Consider the following 13076-nt stretch of genomic DNA (forward strand, 5'->3'; position numbering starts at 1 on the left):
TTCACTTAGCACGTTTCTCAAATATCTGCAAACATATTATGTTATTTCCAACCCAGGCTCATTCTGAAAACGTGGTCCTGCGGACATTTCTGGAGACCGCGAGATACGTCCCAGGAGGTATGTATGGCTGCATTTTGTTTTTTCAAGCGAACGCTTCGGGGCGGTGTGACGTCGTTCCCTTTCGCGCTCGCCGGCCGAACGCTTACCTCCGTGTGGAGGGCTTTCCCGCCGCAACCAGTTGGTCCAGTCAGCTCATCCTGTGCGTCGGCAGACTTCAGATGCAGACAGAGAGGAGGCGTTGACCACTGCGACCGGGTTCGAATCCGGAAAAGAGCGATCCAGAAATCAGGTAAGACAAAAACAGAATCCAAAACGAGTTCACGACGGGGTGAGAATGTGATGAAATCCGAAAACGTGGTGGAAAATAAAAAAAATCAGACGAGGGCTTTTATTTTCTGGACGGCTTTTGTAAACCGTCGGTCGGGTTTAGGGAAGTAAGCGGGCGGGCAGGCGGGTCAATCGATATAATTATTGCTTGAGTATAGGGAAGGAAGGAGGAGGGTGGTGTTAGCCGACTGGCTGGTCGCGCAATCAATCGTTCGTTCAGTCAGCTGGACAGCAGCCTCTGGCGGGTTGACGCGAGAACAGCGCGGGCGCGAACGCTCGCTCGAGACGCGAAAAAGCGCACACAGTGGTATATATATATATATATATATATATATATATATATATATATATATATATATATATATATATATATAGTACATACAGTACATACAGTATATACAGTATATATATATATATATATATATATATATATATATATATATATATATATATATATATATATATATAAACAGCTGTCACAGTTTAGTAAAAGATAATCAGTTAATCAGTAATAATAGTAATAATGATGACTGAAATGGGAAACCATATTTGTGAAATTCAATGGGTGGCGATAATGCACCTATAGAAGTTAGTTCGTTACCATATATGGTTAGCCTAAATCGTGTGTGCTACATTGTGTGTGCCTGAAATGTGTGTGGTTCTGCGGTTCTGCAGCTGGACATATCTCGAATAATTAGATGTAAAAAAAAAAAAGAGTCAAGTTTACCTGGATCATGCGCTCAAACATGTGAGCGAGCGGCAGGTAAGAGATGGACACGTCCTCTTGACGGATCACAAAGTAGCCCTGGAGTGCGCGTGTGTATGTGTGTGTGTGAAAAAGAAGAAAATAAACATGAACAGGATTAAAAACGACTAATGCGCTCAATATCTTTTGCTGCTTGTTCAAACAACTCATTTAAAATGAATTTTTGAGCTCTGGGACAACTTAATTGTTTTATGTTCAATCCACCTAAATTTGTGAACTTTATTTAAGTTAACGTAATTGATTTGTGTTAGGACACCATGAAGGAATTGTGTGGAAGCCAGCATTTTGCTGGATATAAATGAAACATTTAACCTATTATTAATATTATTATTATATTAACCTGTTAACTAGGTCACACTTTACAATAAGGGGTCCATTCTTCGTACCTCGCTTAAATGATCTAAGATGATTTGGCAGATCCTGGATCTGTTCATCTTGATACTGATCTCTGGCTAATTTGGTTCTTCAAACAAGTTCGTGAATCAGATTAATATGTCTGGATAAACTGATCTGAGATCGCTGCGTGTGTTGTGAAGGACAGATTTATCGATCCTCAAAAACATGATCAACTATGCAATGATTGGCTGACGGCACAGCAGAGTAATGACATCATCTAATAAATATTCAATTATCAATGTGAGCATAATTACATCAAATTAGCAGTAAACGGTTTGTTAAATATGACGCGCAATAACTTTCCACGTTTGTTGTGGGCTGCAGGCTTTACACTTTCATGTGTCAAGAGTATTCATCATGTATTTCAATGCATATCAATTTATTTAGTTCAACATTTAAAACGATTTTCTTTATTATAGTAGCCTAGGCCTACTCAGGTTTTTTTTTTATTGTGTAAGGAACTGTATGAATTAATTTTGCATCAAAAAAGCATTTTGATATCAATAAAGGTATCAATCACCGGCATATTAGTGATCAAAACGTGCTTGACTACATAAATTATTATCCTTTTTTAAAAAAAAGTTGAATATTGTGCATGTACGCGTATGCATCTAAAAAGTTCATATCAATAAATATTCTCTTTGAACCACCAGGTGGCAGTCTTTTACTTTTATTTCGGAGTTCAGAGTTTTATTAATATATATTTTTAACTTCATATATATAGTAAAAAGGAAAAAAAAAAAAAAAAAAAAAATATATATATATATATATATATATATATATATATATATATATATATATATATTTAAAATTTATATATATATATATATATATATTTATATATATATATATATATATATATATATATATATATATATATTTTTTATATATATATATATATATATATATATATATATATATATGTATAAATATATATATATATATATATATATATATATATATATATATATATATATATATATGTATAAATATATATATATATATATATATATATATATATATTTATTTATTTATTTTATATTATATATATTTTATATATATTTTTTCTATTACTATATATATATATTTCCCAAGTGTATAAAACCAATGTAATAAATTATTAGCATTATTAGTATATCAGTATTTCTTTCAGTATATCTTTGCTTGAACTGACCCAATATAATGCTGTTTATATGAAATGAACCTGCTCCTATGCAGGTTTGAGCTACCAGAACTGTTACTATAACAACAAGTCGTGAGTTTTGAAGAACGAAATCATCCTGGATCATATCAAGTCGTCGACATCCAAATCCAGCGAACTGAGTAATCCACGTACGAAGAACAGACCCCAGGTTTCATTAGTTAATGTATTTACTAACATGAACTAGTAATGAACTATACCTGTATAGCATTTATTAAACACAATTCAACATTTATGAATGCATTATTAACATGCTTGTTAACGTAACATGAATAAATATCTTTTATTAACTAACATAAATAAATACTGTAATCAATGTATTGTTCATTGTTTGTTCATGTCAGTAAACGCATTAGCAACATTATTGTAAAGTGTTACCGTTAACATTTAGCTTTGTTTGCCAAGAGAACAATATTGTGGTAATTTTACCACACAACCTGCACTAAAAAGCAACAAAGAGCTTGGACTTGAAAGAGAAAGAGGTCTCATGAGAAACACAAGGGTCTCTATAAAGGGAAGAAACCGAGGGAAGAGGAACAGGACAGAAGATAAGATGAAAAAGTGGAGGATTAGGAGGGGAAATGTCAGGATAAGAGGCAAGGAAAGCGGATTTGAGAGCTCTCTGATCTCACCTCCAGGATCTTGATGACCGAGGAGGTGTTGGAGGCGATGTTGCCGTGAGTTATCATGGCTCCTTTAGGCTTTCCTACATCACAAAACAAACATGTCTGTAATAAACCTCATAGACATGCTACGATATTCAATGATTTCACTGATTATTATATGGGTGGCACGGTGGCTCAATGGTTAGCATTGTCGTCTTACAGCAGGAAGGTCGCTGGTTCGAATCCCGACTGTGCCAGTTGGCATTTTTGTGTGGAGTTTGCATGTTCTCCCCATGTTGGTGAGGGTTTTCTCTGGGTGCTCCGGTTTTCATCCACAGTCCAAACACATGCGCTATAGGTCAATTAGATGAACCAAATTGACCGTAGTGTATAAGTTTGTGTAAATGTGACTGTGTATGGGTGTTTCCCAGTACTGGGTTGCAGCTGGAAAGAAACATGCCGGAATGGTTGTCGGTTCATTCCGCTGTGGCAACCTTTAATAAATTAGGGACTAAGACGAAAAGAAAATTAATGTGTGTGTGTGTGTGTGTGAATGTGAGAGTGTTTCCCAGTACTGCGTTGTGGCTGGAAGGGCATCCGCTGCTTAAAACATATGCTGAAATAGTTGGCGGTTCATTCCACTGTTGCGACCCTTGATGAATAAGGCATTAACTGGTGTATGTGTGTGAATGAGAGTGTATTGGTGTTTCCCAGTACTTGGTTCCGGCCGGAAGGGCATCCACTGCTTAAAACATATGCTGAAATAGTTGGCGGTTCATTTCACTGTGGTGATCCCTGATAAATAAGGGAATAACTGGTGTGTGTGTCAATGAGTGTGTATTAGTGTTTCACAGTACTGGGTACTGGCCAGAAGGGCATCCGCTGCATAAAACATATGCTGAAATAGTTGGCGGTTCATTCCACTGTGGCAACCCCTGGTAAATAAGGGACTAACTGGTGTGTGTGTGTGTGTGAATGAGTGTGTATTGGTGTTTCCCAGTACTAGGTTGCGGCTGGAAAGGCATCCGCTGCATAAAATATATGCCGGAATAGTTGGTGGTTCATTCCGCTGTGTCGTCCCTGATAAACAAGGGACTAAGCCGAAAAGAAAATGAATAAATGAATGTATGAGTGTTTGTGTGAATGTGAGTGTATGGGTGTTTTCCAGTACTGGGTTGCAGCTGGAAGGGTATTCGCTGCGTAAAACATATGCTGGAATAGTTGGCGGCTCATTCCGCTGTGGCAACCTTTAATAAATAATGGACTAAGCCAAAAAAAAAAAAATGAATGAACAAATGAATGCATGAGTGTGTGAATTTTTGTGTATTTGTGTTTCCCAGTACTGGGATGCGGCTGGAGGAGCATCTGCTGCGTAATACATATGCTGGAATAGTTGGCAGTTCATTACACTGTGGCAACCCCTGATAAATAAGGGACTGATTTAAAAAAATGAATGAATGAATAAATGAATGTATGAGTGTGTATAGGTGTTTTCTAAGTGTTTTGTTTTTTGAACCCACAGATTCTAGATTTTCAAACAGTAGTCTCTCCACCAAATATTGTCCTGTCCTTTCGTCATGTGATGTATAAATCTCAATATTAAAACATGAACTCTTATGATTAGTTTTGTGGTTTGCAAACGAAATCTATAAAGTGTGATTTGAAGCATTAGTTTCTCAGTACCTGTTGTCCCACTGGTGAAACACACAACAGCCAGATCTTGAGGTTTAGGAGGCTAAGACCAATACAAAACAAGCAAGCAACACAAATACAGATCAAAACACCAAGAAACAGATCTAGATGACGAAGACCAACTGCATTAATACTCCTCTTATATCTGTAAACGTGCTGAAAGTCCTTTAAGTAATGAAGGGAAATTAAAAGAAGCTCTTACCACAGGTGGCTTTAAATTTTCTCTTCCCAGATCCTGTGAAGCACACAAACACCTTGGATCAACTTACAGAAGCATCCATATTTACAAGCAAACCTTTATCATATTAATTATTTTAATTGCACTAGAAGATGTTTACATACACTTTATTGGTGTTCATTTTAAAGATAATAAATAAAGTTAGAAAGTAAAATACTGTCTCTGTCTTTCTACTCAGTTCAAAGTATTATTATTATTATTATTATTATTATTATTATTATTATTATCATTATCATTATTATCATCATAATTACTACTATTAGTATTATTGTTATATGTTACTTAATGAGCATTTTTATTAATTAATTAATTTATTTATTTATTTATTTATTGTTTTTTCTTTATTATTATTATTGGATTAATTTATTTCTATATTTAGTATGTCTTTGTATTTTGTTGTTTTCTTAACGAATGGCCTTCCTTCAGGATAAATAAAGATTTATTTTGTCTTAAATGAAGAACATTTGTAAATAATATAGTGTTTATTTGTAAGGTTCAGAGGGATGAAACTTATAATTATATATATGAGCAATATCACACAAGTAGCAGTGCGATATGGCTGTATATCAGCACTGGTGGGAGACTTAGCGTCCCACCAGTGCTAATATATAAATGCAATATCACACTCATAGCAGTACGATATGGCTATATATTCAAGTAACCTAAACAAAAGTAAAGGTGAATTGAATATAGAGCCATATCACACTGCTATGAGTGTGATTTGCGTTTATACAACAGTTCGATGTCACAATTGTGTATTTACAAAAATAAAATAAAATCAGTTTTAAAATCCCTGTTGTATTAGGAACTACTTTCTTCCGCCATTTATTCACATCTGCAGCTGACATCAGAACAGCAGAAGCCAATACTAATTTACCAACGTCACTTTAGAGCTAGCGTTTGAATGATTCTCTAGCGTAATGTCCAAAATGATGACAAAATAGGTGATTTTGATCAGATTGTAAGGTTATAAGGCTGAACGTGACATGAAATGCCATCAATCTACAGAGATATCTCTTTAGACTACTACAGTCTACAATTTCTCTGTTGCAATCGGGATATCACAATAATTAACCCCGAAAAAAAATCGGCGCAATCACTACCAGACTGCTGTTGTGTTTGCGGTAAGGAGGGGGTGTTTGGGGGTGAGGTCTCTGAATAACACTGTTGAGAACCATGATAGGGAAGTACCTATATTAAAATAGGCACCGTTCTTATAAACAAACTGCATAGTTGCAATCAATACAAAAGAGAGAGATCGACTTAGAATATCACTTACCAGTTTAATAATGATTTGATCAGCTGTAGTTAGAAATTACACTGTTTTAATCTTCTAAGGGCTTTTTATGTGGTCCTGGCACCATCTTGTGGATAGACAACGTCAACCGTCTTTGACTAATGGACACCGACGTTCTCTCAGAAATTAAAAATATTTAAATTATTAATATAGGCACTGTCCTTATAAATAAACTGCATAGTTGCAATCTAAACAACAACATTCTTGAAAAAAAAGCCCCAAAAGTACATTATGTTGCCCAACAGCAGGAATATTTGTCAAACTGTGGAGCGTCCTCTGCTTGTATGTGGGCGGAGTAATACACAAAGGTGAAGAGGTGTTTGTATGCTGTTACTGGCAAAATATCTCACAGCTATCAGCCAATCAGATTCAAGAACCAGACAGAACTGTTGTATAAATATATATGCATGTATATATATATATATATATATATATATATATATATATATATATATATATATATATATATATATATATATATATATATATATATATATATATACACAGTTGAAGTCAGAATTTTTAGCCCCCTTCAAATTTTTTTCTTCTTTTTGAAATATTTTCCAAATGATGTTTAACAGAGCAAGGACATTTTCACAGTATGTCTGATAATATTTTTTCTTATGGAAAAAGTCTTGTTTGTTTTATTTCGGCTAGAATAAAAGCAGTTATAAATTTTTTAAACACCATTTTAAGGACAAAATTATTAGCCCCTTTAAGCTATATTTTTTCTCGATAATCTTCAGAACAAACCATCGTTATACAATAACTTGTCTAATTATGAATATGCCTAAAAATGAATATGGCGGGGGAAAATATTAAATAAAACTTTAATAAACAGGAAAAAGTTGAAAATCTGTCTTTTTGTAGTAGTCCTTTTGTAATAACTTTGAATTTAAAGGTATTATATTTCTGTTCCTAAATATATTATGCAACCAACCTCTAGTTTTAATAGATTTAACTGAATAAAACATAATCCATAATAATATAATAAATAATAAATGTATTAAATAACAACATTTCTGACCATGATCTGTGAGAGCTGCAGGATCTCCATACCGCACTTCCTCCCTCTGTCCAGCAGGGCGGCGCTGAAGGGGTTAAAGAGCACCAGGCAGGACAGGCTGGGCGTCACGCCCTTCTCCTTATTCCTCAGCAGAGACTCCGCTTTATCCTCCTTATCACAGATCACCATCGAGATCTCAGCTGGACAGACACCAGACATAAAGATTTAAGAAATGACCGATTCATTTGGAGAGTCGGGAGCTCATGTGTGTGTCACTCACCCAGGTTAAGGATGTGAACCATGGCCTCAATCCCCAGTGTGTCATACAGTGGCACCAGAGCCATGGAGAAGGTGTAGCAGGCCAGCTCTGCAATGACCCACTGCAGCCAGCAGAGGGAGACACACAATGCAGCAAAACAGTAGAATCCAGGGGTATTCCTAGACATTTAAGCTCTTTTGGGACATATGACCCCCTTAAAAGGAACCTATTATGCAAAAACCACTTTAATATGGGGTGTAATCACAATTGTGTGGAAAGAGTGTGTGAATATAACCAGCTTCTGATGGTAAAAATGTGTAAGGTCTATTTTTTTAAATCACAATTGATGAAAACAGTCTGCAGAAACACTTTGATTGACATTCTCTATTTGTATGTGCCATCAGAGGGGGAAAGCCCCGCCCACACGTGACCATCTCTTTCTCATTAGCATTGGATGTCAATTTTGTTTTTGAGTCTGCTACTATGCTGACAAACGGGCATTTGTAGCTCCGCCCTCTTTAAAAAAAGCACAATCTCATTTGAATTTAAAGAGACAGTCACCAAAATGGCACAATTAGGATCAAAGCCTAAAAGGGGCAGGTTCAAAGATTATTTTGAGCTGAAACTTCACATACACACTCTAGGGATAATCTTGTAGAAAGGAGCATAATAGGTTCCCTTTAAGGTCTTTCAAGGTATTCATATCTAGTTATTATTAGTTATTAGTATTATGCTAGTTTTGTTGAATAAAATCAGCAAACAATGCAAAAGAAATATGACAACGAGATGTGGCTCAGTGGTTAACACTCGCCTCAAAGCAAGAAGGTCACTGGTTCGAGTCCCGGCTGGCTTAGTTGGCGTTTCTGCGTGGAGTTTGCATGTTCTCCCTGTGTTGGTGTGGGTTTCCTCCGGGTGCTCCGGTTTCCCCCACAGTACAAACACATGTGCTATGGGGCAATTGAATGAGCTAAATTGGCCGTAGTGTATGAGTGTGTGCAGGGCTGGTGCGTCCATAGAGGCGACCTAGGCAGTATAGAGGCAGTATAGAGAGGGCAGCATCCGAGACGCCTCCCTTACCACCCGCGTCCTCAGTTATGTCCACGACACCTCCCTCACCACCCGCGTCCTCAGACATATTCGCGCATAGACGACAGAATAGAGAGGGCGGTGTCAGCGACACCTCCATCAGCACCCGCGTGTCCTCAGTTATATCCGCGCATAGGGCGGCAGAATTGAGGTCCGTGACACCCGCGCGTCCTCAGTTATATCCGCACATAGGGCGGCAGAATAGAGAGCGCAGTGTCCGCGACACCTCCCTCCCTCCCTCAGCACCCGCGCATCCTCAGTTATATCCGCGCATAGTGCGCTGGAAAAGAAGTCCGCGACACCTCACTTCATTTTCATAACCGGTCACTTTCGTTTTCACATTGGGGTTGAGGGTGGCGTGATCGTCCTCTGCCTAGAGCGGCAGTTCAGCTTGCTCCGGCCCTGAGTGTGTTAATAGATGTTTCCCAGTACTGGGTTGGTGCTAGAAGGGCATTTGCAGCGTAAAACATATGCCAGAATAGTTGGTGGTTCATTCCACTCTGGCGACCTCTAAAATAGAGACTCCCGTCAATTTTGCGTGGAAAGTGACACACTGTGCATTTTTTGGTTTTGCTGTACGTCTTGTTTATAAATGAAACCCTATATGCTGTTTGATGTACCTCAGGTCTGTTTTGTGCATAGATGCCCACATACTGCTGTGGGTTTGGTTTGCAGCCCTTCGCCAGTAATCCTGATCCCAGCACCTGTGCCCGCTCTGCCACCTGTGACATCATCATCATCATAAGAGGACACTTTTGGCTCATTACATGATTATTATACAGTAATCAATGTGTAATAGCATGTGTTTTCCTCACCTCTGTGTAAGAGATCCACTGATAGGGCTCTCTAGGTTTCCTGAAGCCCAGACACGGGCCATCACCTGAACCGCACAAATAATATTGTTTCATGCCACAAAAACAAAAAAACGTCAATAGTATTTACTTCCAAAACACATATGGATTTTTGATTTGACGTGTCATTTTCACATGATAAAAATGAATAGACTTAGCATTTTCATCGTTTAAAATGCAGTAAACATTTGTTTTTTTATAATGGACATCTTGTTATAAAAACTGCAGTGTTATTTATTTTCTATTTTTATTTTTACACTTTTGAGCCAAATCTCAAAACTGTCCTGTGGTGCGACTATCTCAGGCATAGGTTAATAAATTACAGCTCTAAAGAAAATTGAAAATCGTTTATGAGTGGCTATATTAGTGAATGGCATTTTTTTCAATCCACATATTTCAAAATATATAGGTATATACCTTGATACATGTTGTTACTGTAAACTACATCCCATGTCGTGACACTACAGTACATGCTAATTTCAAATCAGGCAATTCCACAAATAAAATTTAAATTAGCTGAAGGACTCCATTCAAGATCATCTCTGTATATATATATATATATATATATATATATATATATATATATATATATATATATATATATATATATATATATATGCAACAATACAGTTAGTCCACAGTTCAATACATACCTTGGTTTTTTAACACGGTGTTCGGTTCGGTTCTCATGGCTTGACACGTGTTTTTTTATTTTTTTTATTCTATAGGCAATAGGAACAGTAAAAAAAAAAAAAAAAAAAAACTATTTATTGCAATACTCATTTTGTTTTACTTAAAAGCAAAGAAAAGTGCAGTAGTTCCTGCTGTATTGTATAAAAAAATAACACTGAAATCTCATGGCTGCTGGTAGCCCATGCTGGGGAACACATAAAATCCTGCACTTTTAAAATAAACATACACGTGAAGTTAATAAAGATGAATTGGCCATTTAAAATAAACATATTTGTACTTAAGTAAACATAAATAAACCACCTTAATTATCTCGGTGCTGAAAAAATGCGAGACTGTAGTCTGTAACGCGGATCGAGTGCTTTTATAAGATGACAAAAGCCCACATCTCCAATCACCGAAAATGGCTGCAAATCTTTAGCAATACACACCCGCACTGCCTTCGTTATTTTATATGTCCCTTCGGAACCAGTTGGGTATGTTTGCTTGAAAGATTCAGTGAGGGATTGTTGCTATTTGGAGGACTTTATTACCTTCTCTGCTATCCTGCCTTTAGACAGTGATAACTGTGCACACAGTTATTTTTTATTCACTGTTTATTCAATGTTTTTTTTTGGAATTATACTTAACGGCAAAATTTAAATGTCCTCACACCGCAGATATGAAAGACGCCGGCGCCTTCTCATACTTTTGCCTCAACCTCACTTCACCGCAGCTCCCAATGTTAAAGTCTGGTATGATGGTCAAGCGCCCCCTAACTTTAGAGCATAATGATTGGATATTTACTCGCGGGGAGGAGTTTCCTCATCTCAGCTCATGGACATACAGGCAAACACAGTCAATTCGGGGAGATATAAAACGCACATAAATTATTTAAAAGCAAAACCGAGAAAACCGCATTCACAAGGGCGTATTGAACCGTGGAGATCGTACCGAACGGTTCAATATTATATTGAGAACCTAGGCATCCCTAATATATATATATATATATGTATATATATATATATATATATATATATATATATATATATATATATATATATATACTGGAAGTAGTGTTAGTGAGGCCAACAGGGGGTGCGCCCCCTTACGCCCCAGTATAGTAAAGGGGGCTATACGGCTCAGTGAGCACCGTCTTTTGGATGAGACGTTAAACCGAGGGCTTCTCTGAGGTCATTAAAAATCCTAGGATGTCCTTTGAAAAAGAGTAGGGGTTTAACCCCGGCATTCTGGACAAATTTGCCTACTGGTTTCATCACTTTATCTCCTCTCCACCAATCTAGTGCAATTTGGAGCTTGATTAGCTGGTTCAGGTGTGTTTAATTAGGGGTTGGAACTAAAACATGCAGAACACCGGCCCTCCAGGACCAAGTTTGGGCACCTCTGCTCTAGTGGATTTTACGGTATTACACAGATCTCCCCAAGCAGAGAACCATAAAATGTTCGAAATGCTTCGAAACAGTAATGATGTAGCAAAGCCCTGTACACTGAGATCCTGTGATCTTGCCAATTTGATATACGCTCCGAAACGCTGATTCAAAACTAAATATTCGTAAAGGTTTCAAAGCTTCATGGAACAGTGCTTCGAAAGCAGCAGAAAGTCAGAATGATCAGCCCTCCTGAATAAAAATATTATAGGAAATAATGTGAACGATTCCTTGCTCATCATTTAGGAAAATTTTGAAAAAGGAAGATTCACAGGAGGACTAATAATATTGCCTTAAACTGTTTTCTGCTTCAAAAATAATGTTTTCCAAAAAGAAAGCATTTTTACTGCCTATTTTAACTTTATAACTTTTATAATTTTATAATTTGTTCAGCGTTTTTGCAATAAATCCCGAACACCTTTAGGTAGGGATGTAACAATATTGTAAATACCGTCATACAGCAATAGTAATTTTTTTCACTATTACCGTAGGCGCATGACTCAATAAAACTATATTTCTGAGAAAAGAACTACAATTCCCATCTGCCTAGGCGTGGCCATCATCCTTTGCGGTCTGTTGTCACTACAGATCCAGTAATGCGGAAATGGAGTGTGCTCCTAGTAGCGAGAAAGAAAAAGAGCTGGAAATGATCGAACCTAAAGCGGGTTTTAAATCGGATGTGTGGAAGCATTTCAGTTTCTTTCTAAAAAAGATACGAAAAAGTAGAAAAGGTGACAGACAAAGACAAAAACAGTATGCAGGCACTGCCAGACTGTGGTGAAATATAAGTGGGGGAATACGAATAATAACAGTGATGGGGACTGCAGAACACAGCACACTTGTTAGATTGATGCAGACATTGACTTGTACCGCAAAGAGACCTCTATCTCACTCATGGCTTGTCCTCTCAAGTGGTGGAAAGACAATGCACAGCGTTACCCACTGCTGTCAACCTTGGCTAAATCATATCTCTCTGTCCCAGAAACCTCAGTCTCAAATGAGAGGGTTTTTTTCTGTTGCAGGGGACATGCCCAGAGATCCCAGCTTTTACCAGATTATAGTTATATGATCATTTTCCTTAAAACCCATCTCTATCTAAGTGAGTGAGTGACTAAATGTTTAATGTGATGAGTTTTCAACAATACTAAATTGAAACTTTATTTTTTTATATGGTT

The 13076-nt window shown here is 36.9% G+C and overlaps 1 protein-coding gene across 2 annotated transcripts in view; it reads right to left on the reverse strand.

Annotated features, from left to right (window-relative positions):
- Positions 1-13076, reverse strand: part of acsl2 (acyl-CoA synthetase long chain family member 2) — a 49431-nt gene that overhangs the window by 16283 nt on the left and 20072 nt on the right. The window contains exons 4-11 of one of the 2 annotated variants that reach the window (XM_073911237.1): positions 9749-9813; positions 9554-9655; positions 7869-7968; positions 7610-7788; positions 5250-5282; positions 5039-5090; positions 3383-3456; positions 1115-1192 (exon numbers count right to left, since the gene is read on the reverse strand). In XM_073911237.1, the coding sequence (XP_073767338.1) occupies positions 1115-1192; positions 3383-3456; positions 5039-5090; positions 5250-5282; positions 7610-7788; positions 7869-7968; positions 9554-9655; positions 9749-9813 (683 nt within the window). Of the gene's footprint in view, positions 1-1114; positions 1193-3382; positions 3457-5038; positions 5091-5249; positions 5283-6564; positions 6699-7609; positions 7789-7868; positions 7969-9553; positions 9656-9748; positions 9814-13076 lie in introns of those variants that run through there. The other variant, XM_073911238.1, reaches the window with a different exon arrangement.

This window comes from Danio rerio, chromosome 8 (genome assembly GCF_049306965.1).
Source record: "Danio rerio strain Tuebingen ecotype United States chromosome 8, GRCz12tu, whole genome shotgun sequence".
Classification (NCBI taxonomy): domain Eukaryota; kingdom Metazoa; phylum Chordata; class Actinopteri; order Cypriniformes; family Danionidae; genus Danio; species Danio rerio.